A 24,111-nucleotide genomic window follows, 5' to 3' on the forward strand; every position below is an offset into this window, starting at 1 on the left:
GGCCCAGTGGTGCTGAGGGACTCCAAGAGTGTTCCCAGAAATGCTTGGGAGACTACGTAGCACAAGGAACCAAACTATATCATGTGCTAAGTATGTGCCCTAACCACTGCATGTGCTAAGTATGTGCCCTAACCACTAAGTATGTGCCCTAACCACTGCATGTGCTAAGTATGTGCCCTAACCACTAAGTATGTGCCCTAACCACTGCATGTGCTAAGTATGTGCCCTAACCACTGCACTATCTCCCAGTGCCGAAAGCAGGTATGCAGAGTAACATATACCAAGTAAAATTCTGAACTTTGTAAGTATTTATATTTTGGGAACAGATTAATAGGTTGCCGTCTACTTAGTCTGCTCCTTCTCCTTTAGACACTGACAAGGATGCAGGGCTGAAGAGACACTACAGGAGGTATGCTGCTTGCCTTAAAAGACAGACCCTTGTTTGTTACCCGAGCACCAAACACCACCGTTCACCCAGCACTGCCAAAGGCCATGCCTTAGTACAAAGCCCAGAATGGCTGTGGCCCAACACCCACTCCCCTCCGAAAGAAACCAATAACACAAAACATCAATTACTGATCAGTATGCTAACATTTTCACATCAGTTACTAAAAACCAGAGTTAGTAATTTAAATACCTACATCGTACTGCAATACTCTATAAATACCTACATTGTATAGCAATATTCTACACTGAAAATATGATGCCACTTTAAAATAAGGCTGGAGCGATAGCACAGCGGGTAGGGCGTTCGCCTTACAAGCGGCCAACATGGCCGACCCGAGTTCAATTCCTCCGCCCCTCTCGGAGAGCCCGGCAAGCTACCGAGAGTATTCGATATGCCAGACACAGTAACAACAAAGTCTCCAATGGAGACGTTACTGGGCCCGCTCGAGCAAATCGACGATCAACGGGAGGGCCTTTACCTTTACCTTTACCTTAAAATAACCATCTGCAGAAGATAATATACTACCCACCCCCACCCCTGCCAAAGTCATATCTAAAAGCAATACTAGTTTTATGTTTTCAAGATGGGGAGCAGAGAGACAGTGTAGTTGCATTCATTTACTGGCACCACATATGATCCCCTAAACACAGAACCCCAGGAGTAAGTGCTGAGCACTGCCAGGTGTGGCCCAGCCCTTGACCCTGCCCCACCCCACAAAATGAGACTGTGCCACTCAACAATTACACCAGATGTTCAAATATGATACAATCCATAGAGTCTTTATAATAGTAACTAGAGAAGGGCTTGAATTGCTCAGAGACAAAAGCACCTGCCAACTTGGAAGCATGAGGCCATCAATTCAGTTCCAGTGCTGCCCACATACGGGAAGCATCTCGGATGCTTCGTTCGTGTGTGTGTGTCTGTGTGTGTGTGTGTGTGTGTGTGTGTGTGTGTGTGTGTGTGTGAGAGAGAGAGAGAGAGAGAGAGAGAGAGAGAGAGAGAGAGAGAGAGCAGTTCCAGTGCTGCCCACATACGGGAAGCATCTCGGATGCTTCGTGTGTGTGTGTGTGAGAGAGAGAGCCCTGGGGAGAATGCCATCCAGACTTTGCAAGAGCACCACGTCTACGGTGACAGTCCCATCACCACTCCCACACACACATTACATGTGCTCCCCACAACAGCAAAGAAAACAGAAGGTAGGGAAAACGAACGAGCAATTGCATACCTGATCTTTCCTTGTTCTGTCAAGTCGCCGTCACTATGCAATATTGTTGTGAGCAACCTTAAGGTAGAAGTTCCTGATTTACTGTGATTATTTTTCATTCCGAGGAGCCACCGAACCATCATTTTAATAGCCTGAATCTATTTAAAAGATATTGACAAGACAGTGTTATATTTTAAAGAAATTATCAACCATTTAAAAATGAAGATCTAATTTTTTAAGAAAAAGAAAAATCTTCTGATTATATGAAAATAGCTTGGAAGTTTAAAACTAAGTATGACAAAAAATAATAAAATTAAAGACATGCCAAGGGGCTGGAGAGAGTACAGCAAGGGTTAAGGTACTGTTTGCTTTGCATGCGGCTGGCACTAGTTGGACCCCTGGCACGACACAAGGTCCCAGAAGCACCAGCAAGAGTGATCCCTGAAGAGAGAACCCCAAGTAAAGCCGGTGTGGCCCAAATCCACCCTCCACCTTCCCCACCCTTCCACAAAAGATCTTAAAGAACCCTTCTAGCAAGTTAAAAGGAATGATTTAAAGACTGGTTCATTCCATTTTTCAAAAATGTTTATCCAAACATATATTCCATATTCTAATCAACAGTACAATCATCCTAACCTTTCTCCTAGTCAATAAAGTTAAGTTTAAATATTAGCACTATAGCACTGTCCTCCAGTTGTTCATCGATTTGTTCAAGCAGGTACCAGTAACGTCTCCATGTGAGACTTGTTGTTACTGGTTTTGGCATACTGAATACACCATGGGTAGCTTGCCAGGCTCTGCCATGCAGGTGGGATACTCAAAAAAAAAAAAAGTTAAGTTTCCAGCAGCATATTCAATGTTTTGTGCCTGAGAGGTCATCACCTCACATTTGTACTACACCTCAGTACTAAGCCCAGGATTCTCTTTAATGTTTACAACATCATTTTTGAAGGGCTGCATATTATTTCCTTTTCACACATTTTCTTAGCTTTTTTCTAGATCTGAAGTTCAGGAGCTCAGTGAGTCTTAAACAGTGGCATGTGACAGATACTCTTGTAAGACTCTTTCCTCAGGACTTTTGAAAGCATGAACTTTGATGCAGATGTACCTGCCTACTAAGTCAGTTCTGTCCACCTAAACAAAACTGCCACTACAAAATCATGCTTAGAAAACAGAATTAAATAAAATTCAAAGCATCAAGCATCACTCAATAATGCTAATGAAAAGGCTACTCTACTCTCCATGTTTATAGAAGCAGCACAGAATCTAAAGCTGATGTGGCATATTAAATAGTTTTCATACTACTAAATATTTATATAGACATGACAAAACATTTGTTTCTAGCCTTTAAATCTTAGGCAGCATGCTGAAAAAGCAGCATCAATTATCAATCATTTTGGGAAAATCACTTGAGGGCTGGACCACTTACATTTTTACATTCTTATGCATAATTCTTAATTCAAGAAATCACGGGCTAACCATTTTAAAAACCAGAACTTTTATCAAATCGCACGGAAAAGAAAAAGTCTCAAAACTGTATGACTCTTTACTAATAGAAGACTATATACAAGAAAATCAACATCTCCTGCCATTAAAAAAATAGCTGATGATATCTAAGCAGCAGCTTCCAAATCCTTTTCCTACTCAGATACTGCCAAACTGCCCACGCACAGAGTTTTCTAATGATTGCCCTGGACTCTCTCATAGCACATAGTATAATGTAAAATAATATAAAAATATGAGCAGCTATGGGTCAGGGATCACTACCATGAAAACTGCCTTGAGTGGTTTTAACAGCCAAACCTTGGTAATAGGAATGTAAATGGGGGCGGGGGTGGGAAGGCCAGGATACAAAAGCAGAGGAGGATTCCAGCAGTGCTTAGGGGAGCCAGGAGCCAGTTCCAGCAAAACTTAGCCAAGCGGTCTGCAGGATTCAGTGCTAAGAGATCTGGCAAGGAAGCGACTCAGGCCCAATGCTACCGGGATACCACTCTGGTGGTACTCAGGGGTCTCCCGAATGAAACTCAGGCAGTGCAAGGGAGACGGCAACAAACTTCAGAGGACTGAACTCAGATCCCTGCAAGCATGCACCGTGGACCTATCTTCCAACCCCAGGAAGAGAAATTCTAACACCTACAATACTTTGATGGGTCTCATTCTCCTAACTCTGAAAGAGCCTTGAATATGGCACTTTTCTAAAAATCTCAGGGCTAGGAAGAAGGAGACATTACTGGGGCCTGCTCGAGGCAATTGACGAATACCAGGATGGTCGGAGTGATCGTGATAATACTTTGCAATATATTAGTGTACTAAAATGAATGGATCTTGGGCATATAGCTCAGCAGTTTGGCATGTTCTAACCCTCCTGCATGTGAGGCCCTGGCTTTGATTCCCAACATTCTCCTGAAAGAAACACATTTATGAATAATACTCACTTTAACCATTGTCTCTGGTGAAACTTCTTCATCTGGAACCCAAAGCTTTGTTGTCTTTTTCCCTGGAAGCTAAGCAAAAATAAGAACTTTGAAATATGGATGTTTCACTAATACTGCGTGAATAAAATGTCATCTGTAGAGCAAATTAATTTGTCTGAAGTGGCTAATCTAATACTACTACTAGAAGAGTTGAAAGATACATCTTCTCTAGCACCCACACAGAGAATTTGCAGACCCAACACCAATCGGCTCTTTTAATGACTTTAATCTTTTACCTATACTTCATTACCTAGCCACCTTGCCAATTAGTCCAGTGCAGCTGGCAGAACTAATGTAAACATCAACAGAGAAACTGGAGAAATGGCTGAGAGGGTTAAACATTGCTTTGCTAATGGAAACCATAGATTTGACTCTCTGGCACACCATGGTCCCCCAAGTATGGCTCTGGATGTGGCCCCAACACAAAACAAAAATCAATGAAGTCAAAGTACTCTTAAACAAGGGGAAGGTATACACAAAATCTTGAGCAGCAGAAAAAGTCTGAAGGGTTTGCAATTACAGATTACAAAAAACAATACAACACACAATTTAAAAAAAAGGAGGGGGGAGGGGGGTGGGGGGAGGAGAGAGGTGGGAGAGGGGAAGGGGGGAGAGGCAGAGGGAGAGGGAGGGTAGCTCAAGATTATAGCCAGAATTCCTAGTAGTAGGCAAAGGTACATCACACAGGCCTTCCACCTCCAAATCACAGTGCTCCAATCACTCGTCAAAGAGTCAAACCATCCTCCAGCTACCATGGACAAACGATTTTGACTACTTCCCCCACAAACTCTTTTCCCATAACCAAATTTAAAACAAATTACTAGGAAGGAAAACTACGAAGGGATACGAAACATCTGAGACTTTTAAGCTACACCAGGGAAAAGCAGTACTCTCCTGACACTTTTCAGTCAACCAAGTTGGTCTTTCTATGCAAGGGAGTAAGGGTTCAGGCCACTCCCGAGATGCCCAAGGGCCTCCAGAGCTATACCCAAGATGCTCAGGGGATTACGTGTTACCAGGGAACAAAGCAGAATGGTCCCATGTTCTGTGACTCTTGTACTACATCTCCTCCCAACCTAAACTATACGTTAAGAGAAATATCTAGTATTTCTTTCAGTTCTCCAGAGAACACAGTATCGTACTGCAATGAAAGGAAATTGACAGTTATGTGTCTATATGTAAATTTGTAAACACACATGCAAAAGACTCACGTGACTAATAAGTCAACTCTTCCAGACTCAAATGCTTCCTATCCCAAATACTCACAAACTGGAGAGATGAAAATCATATTTCTTTCACAATATTTTTTCCAGGGTTTATTTAATTCTCTATCATATGGAGGGAAAAGGACAACTACTGTCATGAAAACCATACCGTGAACTAAGTAGATGCCAAAAAATAAACAAACCTCTTTAAAGTTCACAAAAAATCAGATGAGAAAGCCTATTCTCAACTTTAGGAGGTGCTTCCATCTTATTTTTAACATGTTAAAAAAAAATCAAGGAAACTTAAAATCAAACAGGCAAGGGGTTATATATATCATATCACTTCTTATATTTAACTTTAGAAAATAGCATTTTAAAGAACACAAATTACCCGATCATTCATGAGAAGATCTTTCACGATAAAAGTAGCTACCAAAGATTTCAAAGGAGCAGCAAACTGATCAGGGGCAAGAAGTGCAATATGGCCAATAGTCACCAAAGGCGTGATGAGATGCTCCAAGTTGCTTGGATCTAGACTCTTATGCAGAGGCTAAAAATTAGGGAGAAAAGAAATTCAACTCTACTATCAACACGGAAATAAATCAACCATATGTTTTATCTTCAAATTTTAAAAATTCTAAAGTTTCAACACATATACATGGTATAAGCAGTAACCCAAGCCTCATTTAAACTTCCACAGTGTATGTCTAGACGGCACGGTGTTTAGATGTTTTTAATGTTCTTCATGTTAACATTTTAGAGACGGGTAACAGCAGCATCTCAGCACAGAGATCAGGTATCATATATTTTAGGACCCATTATATGACTATGTTAGAGAAAACTAGGGCTCCCAATATTCTACTGTTCTACTTTCTGTGACAATACGGAAGCTAATACCTGCCAACTGCTTTTATGGCAGTTAAGTGAGGATATGTGAATAAACTCTAGCTAGTGAAACGAGAGTCAAAGTAAGTACACACATGCTACGGTCGTACCGAACAGTCTATTTTTCTCTTGACTTATTGTCTGGCTTAATGTCAAGGATGCAGAGTGCCTTGGAGAATTCACTAGTTTAAGTCTACGTGCCTAAACTGTAGAATAACACATGGGCTTAAAAAAACACTACAAAATTGTTTCTTTTCTGGGGCAGGGATGTATAGAACACGTTCCTTGATGATATGAGGCCCTTGATTCAATTCCTGGCATCACAGCAAAGAAAAAAGTCTTTGGGAGGGGTGAATAGGTCAAAGGGCTGGAGCCACAGCCGAATCCCTGACACTCTGTGGGCTCCCCCGTGGCCAGAAAGTGGCATGAGGCCGAAGACTAGGAGCAGCCTCCAGCCCCGAGCCCTCACCCAATTCCCTGACCACTATTTGGGAAACCCAAAGAATAAAAATAATTTTTAAAAAATTAGGCTTTCCAACATATCAGAGCAATGTAAGATTTAACTTAATCGAGTATGCATTTTAAAATATATTTAAATGATTTATTCCTTGTTAGGTTCACTTGATACGGCTACTATCAATCTGGTCTGTTGGTTTATACTTAACAAAAATCTCATAATAAATTTTTTCTATTATTTTAATGCATAAAACGATATCCCACATTAATAGGACTAAAAAGTGGTAACAATTAAAAAAGCAAAATAAACTGCCAAACCCTAGGTAACCTCATAAAAGCCAAATTTCCCTAGGAAAATGTTTCTCATAAAACCAGTCAACCTTGTATATCATAGGAGGAGGATTACATGTCTTGCAGAGATGCACCGTAACAATGAATAAAAACTTTAAACACGATTTTATAAATGAAAAAGTGTAATAACAGAATGAAAACAAGATAATGTACAAATGCAAATTAATAGCGCCTCCCCATTTTCAAGAAGAATAAAAAGATTAATTTAAAAATATTTTCTATGGATGAACATGAGTTCACCAAAATCTTTCTTCTCTATGAAGAAGACTCTAGAAATTGCTATCTAAATATGCACAAAATTTAAAATAAATTATTTGATATCTACAACTATTATCCAAAAGCTGCTTTTTCTTCATCTTTTAGATCCTAAAACACATGAAAACATGACAAAATTGACAAATGTTTCTAAAAAGACATACTGGTATTTATGGTCAGCTTCATCATCATTTCCCAAATGATCTGAAGTTAATCTGAACTAAACTTATAAATTAGGATTTTACAGGTCTTTTGCTTAGCTTCTATCTGCAATGAGACGATGTTATATACTTTAATTTATATTATTGAAATAAAACTCTAATGTTTATAAATAAATTATAGAGGAAAACAACTACAATTGTCTTCGCAATTTTGGGGGGGGGGGGTAGGGGTGAGTGGTTTTGGGTACCACACCCAGCAGTACCCAAAGCATATTCCTGTCTCTGTGCTCAGGGATCACTTCTGGCAGAGCTCAGGAGACCATGTGCGATGCTGGAGATCAAACCCAGGTCAGCTGCATACTGTTAAATCGCGCTGATAGTGCCTTGCCTGCTGCACTATCTGTAGACTTAAATATATTTTGAAAGACACTTTCTATCTAACATGAAATCAAAATAGTCATTAAACCTATCACTAAGTTAGATTTATAAAACCCTAAATTCCAGTATCTCATAAATTTTAGTATTTTACTTTTAAACCTACAAATGATCTGACCAAGAGTTGTCTATAAACATGATTATTATGTCTAAGTACTAATAAAAATGTTTCCAAATGCAAAATGTCAAATAAAGTGAAACATATATTTGATTTCTGAATAATCAGATGTCTTCATGTGTTAACCATAACTCACTGATACTGATTCAAATTCTGAAAACACATGCCACAAAATGACACATTTCCAAATGTGGACAATCTGTAGAATCATTAACATTTGCTTTTTAACTGTGTATGTTAAACAAAATTTTCTCTTTACCTCAAATATCTGTGCAAACTGGGTTTCTTTACTAGAAAATATCGCATGGATACAGTGGATGGCATACTTGGCTTGACGAGGAGGTCCTTTTTTAGACTTGTGATGTAAAACAGGAAGCAAGGCTCTAAAATATTTTTTTAAGAAACCAGAAAAATCATTATGACTTCCAGTAGACTTTTCAATGTTTACACTTTTTAAGTAAAGTTTGTCAGAACAAAAAAAATGTCAAAACATCTACTAAGACTCATTTCCAATGATCTATAATTTGTCTTTATAAATATCTATATCAAAACCATTCATATACAAGACCTTTTTTCTAATTAACAATTATAAAGTACAAACTGATGAGCCATTTTATTAAAATTATTCCCATTAGTCTTTTCTCCTTTATTTTCCAACTTAACTTCTACCATATTATATATCTAGAGAGATCACGTAATAGCATCTAAATTATTCACTCTCAAGACTCAAGTCACCTTTCACTTTGTGGTAGAACAATTATCAAACAAAGCAAGTCTAATACAGTCAAATGACACAATGAGGAGAACTTTTATGCTGCATATTGCAAAGAAAAGATTCACATTCCTGAAAGACTAACGAAGTCATGGAAAAAAGTGACTGGACCTAAAAGGGCTAGAAAGCTCTCTGAAAGAAGACACTACAAATTAGTCTATGATGAATGAGCAGACATTACATTTAAAAAAAAAAACCCTAAAATTGCAGTGAGAGGATTTCTGTTTCTAATCTGAATGTGTGAACTGAAATTACTCTTCCACTTTAATGAATTAGAAGAAAAGATATGTTCGAGGTTTTAGCTAACAAGCAATAGCATATAGTACTACAATCCCTGAAAGGGATTTAAAAAAAAAAGCACATCAGAGGCTCCAACATCCGCTCCCATCCTACTGGGGGTGGTTTCCAGAATGCAGTGTAAGCAGCAGTAAACCAAGTAAACACGGTGGTAGCACAGAGTAGTGGGAGGACAAAATGGCAATTGAGGGAAGCCAGAGCAGCTATATTTTCTAGGGCAAGGTATGAGAGAACAAAGCTACCAACAAAATAACTCAAGTTTTGAAAATCTAAAGAGATATTCTAAGTCTTTGGTTGAGTAACATCAGTTATCTGTAGCACTGTAGCACTGTCCTCCCATTGTTCATCGATTTGCTGGAGCGGGCCCAGTAACAGTCTCCATCGAATAAGTCACAGGGAGCTTGCCAGGCTCTGCCGTGCGGGCAGTGTACTCTCAGTAGCTTGCCAGGCTCTCCAAGAGGGGCAGAGGAATCGAACCCGGGTCGGCTACGTGCAAGGCAAACGCCCTACCCACTGTGCTGTAGCTGCAGCCCAGAGTACAGAGAAGCCTCTTAAACATGCATTGGAAAAACCCACCTGAAGCCAAAGCATAGGACATCCCCTGCAAAAATTTTCTGTAGTGTTATGTTAGTAATAATTCAAGTTTTCAACAGCCACTATAAAAAAGATCTTGTAATATGTAATCAGGGAAAATGATCAATAGATCCAGAAAATGTTATAGGTGAGACAAAGATACTATAGTTGATCTGTTATAAATATATTCAATATGCCCAAGGGATATGTGTGTGTGTGTGTGTGTGTGTGTGTGTCTGTCTGTCTGTCTGTGTGTGTCTGTGTGTGTGCTGGGGTGGAGGAATGAGGGGGATGGGGACTGAGAAAATGTCCAGATGAAATACATAAAAAAAGAAAGCAAGGGTGAGGGCGCAGAGAGACAGTAAGGGGTTAAGCCGCAGGCCTAACACAGGTGGCCCTCCCAGTCTGATCCCGAGCACCACATGGTCCCCCGAGCATTACTGTGTGCATGGAGCCCAAGTGATTCTAACACCACAGAGCTCTTGCAGCACCACATTCTTGTGCCCTTATTCTCACCTGCTGACCTAGTTGGCTGGGAAACACCGGGAAGGACAACTGGGCCTTCTGAGACTATTTAGGAGGCCCTCCCCTCAAAATTTAAAGAGTAAATAATGAAAATAATTCAAGGTTTGAATTTAAGAAAGAAATCACACTCTAATGGTTATGGCACCACAGGCACTGGAGACAGCAGGCCTAAACTCAAATCATTCTGTTACTTGCTAAAGGACCTACAGAACCACTGACATCAGTGAACATCATATTCTCTTTTCAGAAGATCTGGACAACTTCAGCATTCCATTGTACTGTGTAAGGATTGAATAAGATTGTCCAGTAAGCAGACATTCAGTATATAACACAGACAATGCTGTACATACAATGTATCCAATACTAATCTCTGACCTGGACAGGAGAGTCATGGCAACTTTCCAACAGGAAATTTTTACTAAACTCTAAAAACTAAGAAGTCAACTCTAACAAATTTTCTTTTACTTCCTGGAAAAAAAAAGCTAAAAAATACCGGCTAACTTTCAATTATCATTTAGATAATACTTTTTCCCATTTGTTATCTGTTTCTAGAACTCATTCAGTTCAAAGGAACAGAAAGCAACAAAAGTGTACTCAATATCAAAAGAGCCGACGTAGTCTCCTTTCAATGAAAAGGCAATATACAATTCTTCCATATAGAGAAGCGTGCTATCCCAACCACAACTAGACAAGTGGCTGTCTGAAGTAATGAGGTAAAACTAGCTGATACTCTTTCCAAAATAAGGCAAAAGATACATACAGAATAAGCAGAAAGTCATAAAGAATGAAGAGACAGTACACTGAGTGAGACAGCTGCTTCCCACGCAAGCAATCTAGGTTTGACTGCTGTCATCACACATGGTCCCTAGAGCCCAGACTAGAGTGATACCTGAGTACAGAGCCACTGCAAGTCACTGCAAGCCACTGAACACAGCTTGGTGTGAAAAAATGTAATAATAAGGATTCATTCTTCTTTTGAGCTTTTTCAGAATCTTGAACAATAATCAACAATTACTGGAGAGCATCAAGATAATAATTTCCAACTCCTGGAAATATTGATACAAACACCAAATACACTATTATTAGAATCTAGAGTCCTGAGATAAACTCTCAGACATACACAGCTACTAGAAGAAAAAGGAGCTGGGTGCAAGAAGCAGAAAAGGGAAAACCACTTAAACAAATGAAGGGAAAACTTGTTAGCCACATAAGAATAACAAAACTAGATCCCTCACACCATACAGAAAAGCAAATTCAAAGTGAATAAAAGACTTCAAGATTAGAGTGGAATCCAGAAAACACACTGAATATAGGAATTCTCTTGGATATGAACTTCAGAGGTATCTTCAATGATTTGACTTCATTGGGCAAAGATAAAACAAAAAGCAACAAACAGGACAGCAGCAAACTAAAAAGTTTTTACATGACGAAAGAAACAAATTGCATTAATTAAAATTAAATATCTGCACACAGATATAGGGCTAACATCCTAAATATATAGTAAAAGTAAAAGTAAAGGCCCTCCCGTTGTTCATCGATTTGCTCGAGCGGGCCCAGTAACGTCTCCATTGGAGATTTTGTTGTTACTGTGTTTGGCATATCGAATACGTCACGGGTGGCTTGCCAGGCTCTGCCGTGCGGGCGAGATACTCTCGGTAGCTTGCCGGGCTCTCCGAGAGGGGCGGAGGAATCGAACTCGGCTCGGCCATGTTGGCTGCGAGCAAGGCAAACCGCCCTACCACTGTGCTATCGCTCCTGTAGAGAATTAGCAAAGTTTAGTGACAAGAACACCAATAACCTAATGAGAAAACGAAGAATGGAGATGAGCAGCCACTTGCCTGAAGAGAATATAGGGAAGGCCAGGAGGCATATGAGATGGTATTTACTGTCACTTGTCAGAGATGCAAATCAAAAGGACAACATACATTCTCACACCAGCACACAGCTTATACTGGAGATGTATGTAATGTTTCATATTGAAAAGACTGGAAACAACGATTGTTGGCAGGAATGTGATGAAAAGGAAACCCTCATTCAATGTTGGGGAGAATGTCCTATAATTCAACCTCTATGGGAAATAGGATGTAAGTGTGCAGACTCCCTTTCCACCCCCCAAAAAAAACAAGACTTTCCTTATGACCTTATGATTCCACTTCTTGGCATCTACTTTCCAAATTCAAAATCACTAATTTTAAAATATATATGCATACCTATGTTCATTACAGCAGTAAACACAAGAGTCAGTTATGAAAACAAATGTCCAATGGCATGTGAATGGATGAAGAAATTGTGACATACACTACGAAAGGCTAAGAAACTATAGAAAATGACATTTTTCAGTTCACTGTGGCTTGGAAGGAAATGAACTGCATCATGTTAGGCGAAGTAAGTTCGAGAGAGAAAGACAAATATCAGATGATCTCATTCATCTGTGGTATATACAAAGAAAAGAAACACGCAAACAGACAATATCAAATGATAACATGTTCCTGGCCTTGAATTATAACACAGAGCAGCAAGCAGTGTGGAGGTAGAGAAAGACATAGACTAGAAGTAAATGGGCGTGTCCTGGTGAAGGTGGGGTGCCATAACTTTATACATCAAGCCATAAATATTAATATTATTACAACCAAGTTAGCTACACTATAATAATTTTAATGTTAAAAAATACTATTAAGAATGTATAATAAAATAAATAAAATTTAATACATTATTTTAAATGATGGTCAGCCTGCCACGGAACCTGCAGAGGGCCAAGAAAAGGGGACCCTGGAATGGAAGGGACTCCTCACAGAGTCCCCAAACCTCCAAGGAAACCACACAGTGGGTTGGGGGGTCATTCATGTTCACTAGCTTTCAAAGGAACTTGTGTGGTGTTTCTTCCAAGGAAGCAGAATTTCTGCTATGCCTGTCAAGTTTCTCAGGCCCTGACCCTTCAGTTATCTCTGACATAATGACCTCTGGATGTAGTGACGTAGTAATCTTCCTGATGTGGAGTGAGCTTCACCCAAGAAGAGTGAAGTTAACTGGATCCATCTCAAAGAACCCCTAGAGAGATATGAAGCTGGAGACCTGCCAGAACCTGAGGGCAGTAGGGACTTCTAAATTTAAACTTAAGGGGACTTTTGGTTGGAACAAGATGACTGGAGGACAAGAAAGAAGTCTTTGAAGAATGGAAAACAACTTTAAAAAAACCAAGCTGGTCCTGAGAGAGAAAACATAGGGCATAAGGTGCTAGTCTTGCACATGGCCAATACCAGTTTGATCTCTGGCATCCCATATGATTCTCACAAGGAGTGATCCCTGAGCACAAAACCAGAAGTATATAGCCCCAAAACAGAAACGAAAGCAGCCCTTCCGTCATTTGATTTTGGAAAAAAGAATACCTAGTAGGACAGAGGTGGGAAGCAGCCAGCACTGGTGGAATGTGTATGATGAAGTGAGCAACAGGAAAAACACTTCAGCAAAGAGTCAGGTCTAAATTCATATGGGTGGTTTCAAACTGGAGGAACAGCTTATGGAGATAATTAGAACGAAAACAAGCTTTATCACTGTTAAGTTTCTCTATCAGAAAAACCCTCATTAGGTTTACTAACTGGACCCAACATACAGAAACACACACTAAAATAGTCTTTTAATTGTGAGAAATGCGGGAAGTTTTTCAAAAGTTCCTCATCCCCTTATAATCGCATCAAACTCATACTGAAATAAATCCCTACAAATACAAGGACAGGTCTTAAGTGCTCCAGGCACTTTATTGTTCAGATGTAATCCCACACTGGAAAAAATCCCCATGAATGTAAACAATGAGGGCAAGCCTCATTAGATATGAAACACACACAGGAAAGAAACTCTATGAATGTAAGGAAAGTACACAATTCAGTTGAAGTCATGACAAGGGTCCACTGCAAAAATGGTCCACAAATGATGGAAACAGAAAAATTTCCTTCAGAATCTTTTATTATATCCCAGCATCGGATTCACTAAGATGTGACAGCAAGAAAGCCTAGAGTTTTTAATATGGGAAGTCACTTGGGGAAAAAAAACATTAATATCAGGTATGTGAGAAAACTGTAGCTCTGCTACATTTTATTATTCACTGTTCTTTCAATGAGAAAAACTTAATGTAAGAAATGCTTATTCATCATTTCCATAGACTGCTACTCACCCCTAACAAATATGGGTTGATTCAATCAAGAGAAAAAGAACAAAAGATGATTATTCCCTGGCTTCCTGCTCACGTAAAAGTAAAAGCGTTTTTACTCATGCCAAGGAAAAGCACTGCACCTTTGAAATTTCTAACCTAATATCCTTAATAGCAGAGAAATGTGAAGAATACTATAGTGTTCCAGCAAAATTTCATTTGGAATTTCCCACTGGACCTTAAGTTCACATGAATCATTTTCTCCATGCCATGATATACCAATGACGATGCCACAATAAATCTGTCTTCATCAACATCTTAAGGCAAAACCATTTCCAAAATAACATATTCCATGTTCACCTCCCCTTCTCATGAGCATTTTTAAATAAACGACTTAAGCTTTCTCCAAGAAAACACAATCTAAACTGCATGGTGAGGAACAGGGTAACCTAGGCACTACTTCCTCAAAAAATAAGATTCCAACTGATACATAAAAACAAAAAACAGCATTCTCCCCACCTTTGGATTTCTACAGAAATTTATCAAAGAAATTCAACTCACGATCTGATATGTGGGAAATCTTCTTCAATCTTGCTCCCTGTGTTTTTGAAAATTTGGAGTGCAGCTTCTGCTACTTTTTCATCATCCATTTTCAGGCACGCCAGAAGAGACTCAAATGTCTCAGCAGAATGAAATGAAATCGGATGTGTAAATGAAAGTACCTACAAAAATAATGATTAAAATGGTTGCAAACTCATTTCATCTTTGATTGTGACAAAATATCATTAGATACTGCAAATCAAATACAAACATAATTATGCTAAAAATAAATGAAGGTTCTGTAAAATTTTAAACTGAGCTCCATTTTAAATAGTAATTCTTTTAAATGTATGAAGACTATCTGATGTAAAGCTGAGGTTCTGGGGCCAGAGCAATAGCACTGCAGGTAGGGCATTTCCATTGCATGCGGCTGACCCAGGTTCGATTCCCAGCACCCCATATGGTCCCCTGAGCACCACCGGGAGTAACTCCTGAGTGCAGAGCCAGGAGGAACCCCTGTGTATTGCCAGGTGTGACCGAAAAAGCAAAAATAAATAAATAAATGAAGCTGGGGTTCTAAAGTATGTCTGGCCCTTTAAAAAAAAAAAAGCATTATTACTCCTATTGTACCTAAAACTATTACCACTCCCTGAGATCATTCCAGTGTCCTTCTAAGGGAAAGTTCCTCTCACTTCGGGAAAAACTAAAAACATCCTTTCTTTCAAAATAAAATCACATAGAAACGTAATTCTAGTTTCAAAATGATTTGGGTTTTGATTGTTTGGGAATTTACTTTTTGTTAAAAAGAACAAGCGTTTGCAGAATGGCAAGTGTTTTACATTTTTCTTGCATGTGTAATTTAGATATTCAATAGTGTGTTTGCATATTAAATACTTGTTTGGGTGGAAGCATTCGCTAATAGTTTTTAAAGTAACTTAATAAATATAAATCCATTTAGTAAATTCTAAAAAAAAAAAAAAAAAAGAACAAGCGTTTGAAAAAAAAAGGAAGGGTTAACAAAATACTGTATTCTTCTAAATAAAGGTTATCAGGGGCTGAAGCACTAGCACAGCGGATAAGATGTTTGCTTTGCATGCAGCTGACCCAGTTTAATCCCCAACATCCCACGTGGTGACCCAAGTACCAACCAGAAGGTCCCCCAACCACCGCCAGGAGTAATTTCTGAATGGAGATCCAGGAGTTGACCCCCTAGCATTGCCAGGTTGGCCCAAAAAAACAAAAAATATTTAAGAAAAAGAAAAAAGAACGAGAAAAGGAACAAAGCAAATAAAGGTTATCAGAAAAGCCTGGTGAATAATATTTTTTGAAACAAAGAACCCAGGAAAGGGGCTAAAATACAACAAATCAATATTCCTGGCATCAACAGCAGAAGAGCGATAAGGCTTTACATACAGAAGGGTTTCTACAAACTATGACCTATCTTAAATAGATCCAAAGAAAATAAATGACAGGGCGAGAATTCAAATTCTGCTGAAACTGAGTAAGCACGCAGAGAAAATCCAATTAGATTCTCCACCACAATACAGTCCCAAAGTAAACTTTCATATACTTTGTTTCAGATTCCAAAAGCAAAATTTATCAACAGTTTGGTGGCTTTTCTTTTTCTTTCTTTTTCAGGGGGGATGGGGTGGGGCTTACTCCCTACATGGTAGGTGCTGGGGGAACCAACTTGGCTCCAGGGTGCCAAGCATGTGTCCTCTGAGTATCCCCACACCCAAGACTGGAAAGCTTAAAATACACAAGTGGAATCAAATGTGGAAAACAAAAATGAAGCAAACAGTAGAAATGTTAATGTAATTACTTTATAAAATTCAGAAGAAAATGAGAACAAAAGAGTAAGAGGATAATAAAGTCAAAATAGAAAAGTTACAATGTATGAGTGGAAAAACTTTCAGAAAACTTCAATAGCATTATTAATATTCGGAGTTAACTTATTTTTCACTGTTAATAAATATCTTGCTAATAAATTAATCTCAGTAATAACATTTTATATCAAATACATCCTGTTCAAAAACAAAGAAAATTAACAGCTCAACGAAATCAGGGGCTTTTGTTTTGCTTTGTTTTTTTGGGCCACATCTGGCAACTCTCAGATGTTGTACTCCTGGCTCTGCACTCAGAAATTAGTCCTGGAAGTGCTTAGGGGACCATAAGCTATGTCGGGATTGAACCCAGGTCAGCCGCGTGCAAAGCAAGCACCCGGCCCATTCTACTATCACTTAGGCCCCGGAATCAGTTTGTAGCACTGTAGCACTGCTCTCATGTTGTTCATCAATTTGCTCGAGCAGCCCAAAAACCAAAGCCAAATAAACAAATAAATTTTAAAAAATAAAGGACACACCACTATATATGCTACATTACAAATAGCCTCCTAATTTTCTATTTTCTAAATTGTCAACAATGAACATTTTTTAAAAAGTACTGTTTTACAAAATAAAATGTAGCTTTAAAAAAAACTGTCTCTGTGAACTTCTCTGCTCACCAATGATATAATTATGCTATAATCAACTATATTAATAAATAAGAGGCTAGATAAGAGAATTTACACCTTAAATTAACTAAAAAAAAATAGAAGTTTTCTTTTTGGTTTTATAAACCTAAAAGAAAAACCTCAAAAGACAGAAAATAGAAATTCTGTATGTCTAACAATGATCTGATCAGGACTTCCTCTCTCCATAAGTAAATTTTACCTTGAGCAATTCCAGACCGGCTCTGATGGCTTGATCAGTTGGGACACCCTCATCTTCGTCATCTGCTGTCCCATCGATTGATTTATTCACTTGTTTAATAAGAGCACTGAAGTATGACAAAAAATAAAATTGTTGAGCGGACTAACAACAAAATAGAACTGTTTAATATCACGGACTGAGGATGATACATACAGGTATCTCCAAATCACATACAAAACTGATACAGCTGTTTCTGAAGCATTATTGTATAACATAAAACTATCATACTTTAAGACTTTTCAAAAACATTAATTTTCCTCTATCCATTCACACAAAGTCGAATGTCATATGATCTGCTTATGTTTATAGTACTACTTACATTTTTATTCTTATATTTTCCATGAAAGGCCTATGTCCAAATAAAAGAATGATAAAACATTTTTCTAATTCTCTATAATTCATTACTACCAGAGTAATAGAACAATATATACTGAAAATAAGGAATAAATGGCAACAGTGAGCATTTTCAAGCTATTAACTAAATATTACTGGGTCAGAAATATAGAAGCCTGCTCCTTGAACGTATAAAAATACCTAAGCAACATGTAACAACACCTCACTAACTCCAAAATTATTTGAAAAGCATTGAAAAGGGAAAAAGTTGGAAATTTCCTACTAAAAAGACTATAATACTTTAACATTAATATCTAAATGCACTGTCAATTATCTTTTAAGAAATCATTCACAGAAGTAGGTAGGACAAAAGCCGTGAGCACCATATGAAGTGCCAGGGACTAAACCATGTCAGGCATGTACAAAGCAAGCGCCCTACCCACCATACTATTTCTCTGGCCCCAACATAGTTCAAGCTTTTAAAATCTGAGGCGGGGCTGGAGTGATAGAACTACAGGGCACTTCCCTTGCATGTGGACAACCCAGGTTCAATCCCAGACAACCCATGTGGCCCTCTGAGCCCACCAAGAGTAATTCCTGATTGCAGAGCCAGGAGTAATCCCTGAGTACCAACAGTTGTGGCTCCTCGCCCCAAAAAATCTGTGGGAGGGGCCAAAGTAATATAAGCAGGGCACATGGTTTGCATGGAGGAGGAGCTCAGGGTTTGTTTCACCCTGAGTTAATCAACCAGGGGTAATCCCTGAGCACTGAGTTGGTAGTAGTCTCCAAGAATGGCGAGATGTGACCCCAAAACCAAAACCAAAAATAAAATGAAATCACAGAGCACCAAATACTGAAAGGTCAGAGCAACTCCTAGGAAGAGTCAGGCACTGCCTACAGGAGAACTGTGAGTAAATTCTTCCTCTTGACAATGACAGCTGGTATGGTACCTAGTGAGGAGGACTCTAGAAGCAGAATTTCTGCATTTAAATGCAAACTGCTACTTCCTGGTGATTTGATAGTTATGGGAAAGTCTGTGTGAGTCACTGGTTCTTATCTCAAAAAATGGGAGTAATAATATTCCTTGTCTGATAAATTAGTGAAAACACGTAACACAGAGAGTAATGCCAGACACATGATAAGTACTGTTTCTGTTACTTATTTTTTACATAACCTCTGTGACCCTACCACCTACTAGTCTTCTAAAGTCACAGGTCCATTTGGGTCCTCATATTCTGACTGTCCACAGTACTATTTCTAAAAACCTTCATCTGACTTTCAAAACACTTCTATAAACTCTTTTTACATTTACAAAAAATCTTTACAAAAAAAAAAAAATTCCAAGGGACCAGTTTATAAGGTCTAGTGGTTAAGGCACATGCCTTGATACAGCCAACCCCAGTTCAAGTCTTGGCATGAAGGTCACCTGAGCACTGCGTGGTGAGCTCAGGGGAAGCCCGAACACCAGGGAGGTGGGTCATCCCCAGCACGCTGCTGTGCATTCTCAGGCTCTCCATTCAACTGCACACGCGCCACTGAGGAGGCCTCTGGGTTTACTGAGTACAGCTGGAGAGGCCCAGAAAAAATTTTTTTAAAACAAGCTCCTTCACTCATTTAAGAGAGTCCTACTATACACTTTAGCATTTGGACTTGAATAGTTATACCAATGAATTTGAACTCTTAGATTCTATGTCACCTTTATTCCCTCTTTCTAGTAAGATGGACTATTTTATTATCTGTTCTTTAAAAAGCCTTCCTCAAACTGGGCCAAAGAGACAAAAGAGCAAGTGGGGAGCTTGTCATGCATGCAGCCAACCCAGGCCCCATTCCCGACCCCCAACCCCCATACGATCCCACGCACTCCACCAGGAGTGATCCCTGAGCACAGAGTCAGGAGTAAGTCCTGAGCACCACCAGCTGTGGCCCAATAGAAACAAAAACATTTTCAAGACTTTCTCAAACATGTTCATTCATTTTTATTCTATTAACACCATCAAGACAATTAAAACACGTCAGCACCTCAAACATATGCCTCTTTTCCTAAAGGAATAACTGAAAACCTCATGCTACCTAACCTAGGAAAGTTAACTCTAAAAGAGGAATTCTTTGATACACAGGTAACACACAAAAAGTACACTTGAAGCAACAATTTCTCAGTCATACTGAAGTATACTTAGATAACAAGATAGATGATATAGTCAAGTGTTTGTACGCTTATTTATATACAGACATATATTCATATAAATATAAACATGCAAATGAGTACTTAACCATATGCACATACACATACACACAGATGAGTGCACTGAGCAGAGTATGTACTCATCAGAAAATGAAGCACTGAATAAGTATCAATAAAAATGCAATGTCTTGATATACAGATACCTGATAGATTCAGTATCTATGTGCACAGGTGCTATCCTCTCCAAGAGAAACTTGATCATTTCTAAGAAAGGATTCGTCGGCTGTTTGGGATTGCCCAACTTCTTGGTTATTTCACGCTGCAAAGTAAGTATTTTAGAATATTATAAAAATATTCATAAGCATATTAAAATTCTAAGATTCTATAGTTGCATAATTTATGTCATATAATCTTGCTATTAAGAATAAACAATCATTCCATATAGTATACTGAAATAACTAGTCTTAAGAAAATAGATCCCTATCTCATATCTAGCAAAAATATTCTGAAAGGAAAAATATATACAAAAGAATAAAACCCAAGGTCAGTGGATTCAGACACTCCACTAGCAAACCTTCAGAACAGTCTATTTAAAACTGAAGATTCCTTGGTCTCCTTCTGAAGTCTTATTTATTCAAGCTGGCATGAGGTCAAGAATTGTCTATATTTTAAAAAGTGTGTCAGAAGAAGGCTCAATAGGCTCAAGTACACGTTTTGCAAGCAAGAGTCCCGATTCAATCCCTAGCACAAGCACAGTGAATTTCCCTACCTCCCCACACCCTGGCCAAGCAGTCAGGAGCAAACCCAAGCTCTGAGCCAGGCAACACCCCACACCAGTGTGATCCTCAAAACAAAGATGCTCAAAAGACATCAGTATGGGGAAAGACAAGGGCTGCAGGAAGAATATACGCATGCACTGAAAATTCAATCTCTACCACAGAACCAATTTTATAAGCAGGACTCAAAGGCAAAATTCTTGACAAGAGGTACATAGGTTTAGGTACACCTAAACAAGTAGAGAATATACGAGTAAGTGTAAGGCCAGGAGTTTGTTCCCTGGCACCAGACACCTCCATATCCCCACCCAGCTTGGCAGGTTTGGCTCTGGTGTCTCCAAGGTGTTGCAGAAGCCCAAGCACTAAGCCACTGGGTCAATATATCAGGCTGGATACTGTCCAGGAATGGTCCCGAGTCCACCTCGCCCACAACTCTGTGGATGGCCCCCATTCAAACAGGGGGGAAAAAAAGGGTGAGGGGGTGGGGAAATACCAAAGTTGGTACCAGGTGATAGCCTTGCATGCAGAAGACCGAGGTTCAATCATGGCATCCCATATGGTCCCCCAAACCCACCAGGAGTGATTCCTGAGTACAGAACCAGGAGTGACTCCTAAGCATAGTCAAAAAACAAAAAAATTTTTTAAAAAACAAAATAAATATTGATAGACTATGAGAAATAAAAACATTTAGTATGTAAAGGACATTATAAAATGAAAAGGCAAACTATAACTGACAGAAAACTATTTGCAACTTAACATACAATACCATGAGAAACTTATAAGTTACCAAGATTAAGACAGATATTCCACAAAAATAGACAAAGGTTATAAACGCCATTTAACAAAAAAAATGTGAATGGCTAAGATATCCAAGGAGAAGTCAGATGATTAGCAACAAGAAATATAATATTTTGCTTGAGTTTTTTGTTGCTAACCACGATACTGACCAAACTGATTGTATCTTTAAAAAAAATCATGACTATAAAAACTTAACCATTTAGTTCTTTAAAATTTCTCCCCTTACCACACAACCTTCAGCCTGCTTGCAGGAGCATGTCGGACTAACAAGTACTTCTAACTGTTTTCTTATTTTCTCATCATCTTCTAACACTTGTGTGAATTTCTTCATGAAATCCTGTGCCTTACCAGGATCTGGCAAATTTCCTTAAAATCAATTAAAATACAATTTTAGAAACTTCTCAAAAAAAAAAAAAATCAACATTTCCTCATTCTTTTTATCCCTTTGAATAACAATCCTAATCCACACTTTCAGTTTAAAGAGATTAATTTGTGAAGTATCTTCAATATTTCGTTTTTACAAACAAGAATCTGACTCCTGGGAGACAGAGACAGAGATAGAGATAGAGATAGAGATAGAGATAGAGATAGAGATAGAGATAGAGATAGAGACAGAGATAGAGATAGAGATAGAACAACGGGTAGGGCTCTAGCCTTGCACAAATCTGACCAGGGTTCGACCCCCAACATCCCATTTGATCCCCCCAAGCATCTCCATGAGTAACTTCTGAGTGCAGAGCCAGTAGTAACCTTGCGAACTGCCAGATGTGGCCCCAAAACAAACCAACAACAACAAAAATCTAACAAAAAACAAAAACAAAGATTGCTTTGAGGGCAAAATATTGATGTCAAGAGCATTAAATGTCAATGCGATTAACACAAATTTTATTACTGCTTCCTGTACTCTGTTAAACATTTCCCTCTTGTAATTCCTATCAAGAGGTTCCGTATCTGACACTACACCATCTCCTAAGGCGCGGGTATAGCTCCAGTACCACAGGAGAGACTCCCAAACAAAAGAGATTATTAAGGTGACCTTCAAAAATCTATTTTCCCAAACTGTGTTCTTTACTGTTGGTACATTAGAAGAGTCTATATAGGCCTTTCTGTACTTTAGAAAGTAGCCCACTAGATTAAAAAAAGTCTTTCCAGAACTCAGTGTAGGGTAGGAGCCTCGGCAAGCTGTCAGGGATAAGCAGCAGTAAGGAAGGGATAAGGAATCTTCAAAGAAGCAAGCTGACTGGTAAGTAACTGGCTAAATGGCTCCTTCTCCCCTGAGAATATCCTGCCCTATAAGGAACATTTCTGCAGGAACAATGCTATCAGTTTCAACTTGTCCTCTAACTGGAACAGGCTTTATTAGCAAAAGCTAAAGCAAGGCAAAAGACAGTGAACAGTGGCTGGAGCAATAGCATAGCAGGTAGGGCGTCTGCCTTGTATGTCAACCCGGATTCAGTTCCTAGCGCAAATCCCATATGGTCCCCTGAGCACTGCCAGGGGTAATTCCTGAGTAGAGAGCCAGGAGTGACCCCTGTGCATCACCGGGTGTGACCCAAAAACAAAACAAAGCAAAAAAGACAGTGAACTATGACAAGAAATTTATTTGGATTTGGGGTTTTCTGTTTTTAGAAACAGAAAGAGCAATAGCCCAGCGGGTAGGGCGTTTGCCTTTCACGCAGCCTCCCCAGCTGACCCAGCTGACAGCTGACACAGCCGACCCAGGTTCAATTCCTCTGCCCCTCTCGGAGAGCCTGGCAAGCTACCAAGAGTATCTCGCACACATGGCAAAGCCTGGCAAGCTACCCCTGACGTATTCGATATGCCAAATAACAAGTCTCACAATGGAGACATTACTGGGCCCGCTCAAGCAAATCGATGAACAACAGGAGGACAGTGCTACATTAGAAATAAGAGTCCTTGTATACTACAAAATTATTTTTATACTATTCTCCTTATATCACCTATCAAAATATAGATTTTGTTATTCTAATATTCTGGCTACCCAGATCTGTCGTGTAGCACCAGACTAATAACCCTCTGATAACAGATGCTGCCAACATAGACCTAAAATTTGTAATGAAAGAGGTAAAAATTCAAGAGAATTAAAACTTGACTTCAGCATTTATAGTCATATGTAGCACGGTAGCAATGTCATCACGCACTGTCCTCCTGTTGTTCATCGATTTGCTAGAGCCGGCACCAGTAACGTCTTCACTGTGAGACTTGTTACTGTTTTTTGGCATATCGAATACGACACGGGGAACTTGCCAGGGTCTGCCATGTGGGCGGAATATTCTCAGTAGCTTCCTGGGCTCTCCAAGAGGGACAGAGGAGTCGAACCCGGGTCAGCTGCGTGCAAGGCAAATGCCCTACCTGCTGTGCTATCTATTTTTATCCTGGCTTGGTGACTGAATATACTGGTTTTCCCA

General features: G+C 39.1%; 1 protein-coding gene across 7 annotated transcripts in view; it reads right to left on the reverse strand.

Moving 5' to 3' along the window:
• Window positions 1-24,111, reverse strand: part of PDS5B (PDS5 cohesin associated factor B) — a 175,620-nt gene that overhangs the window by 31,365 nt on the left and 120,144 nt on the right. For all 7 annotated transcript variants that reach the window (XM_056107927.1, XM_056107926.1, XM_056107928.1 and 4 more), the window contains exons 16-23: window positions 21,909-22,048; window positions 20,312-20,427; window positions 17,555-17,660; window positions 14,865-15,025; window positions 8,252-8,375; window positions 5,723-5,881; window positions 4,088-4,156; window positions 1,674-1,810 (exon numbers count right to left, since the gene is read on the reverse strand). In XM_056107927.1, coding sequence (XP_055963902.1) covers window positions 1,674-1,810; window positions 4,088-4,156; window positions 5,723-5,881; window positions 8,252-8,375; window positions 14,865-15,025; window positions 17,555-17,660; window positions 20,312-20,427; window positions 21,909-22,048 — 1,012 coding nt within the window. The remainder of the gene's footprint in view (window positions 1-1,673; window positions 1,811-4,087; window positions 4,157-5,722; window positions 5,882-8,251; window positions 8,376-14,864; window positions 15,026-17,554; window positions 17,661-20,311; window positions 20,428-21,908; window positions 22,049-24,111) is intronic.

The sequence above is a fragment of the Sorex fumeus genome, unplaced genomic scaffold, assembly GCF_029834395.1.
Source record: "Sorex fumeus unplaced genomic scaffold, SorFum_2.1 ptg000183l, whole genome shotgun sequence".
Classification (NCBI taxonomy): Eukaryota; Metazoa; Chordata; class Mammalia; order Eulipotyphla; family Soricidae; genus Sorex; species Sorex fumeus.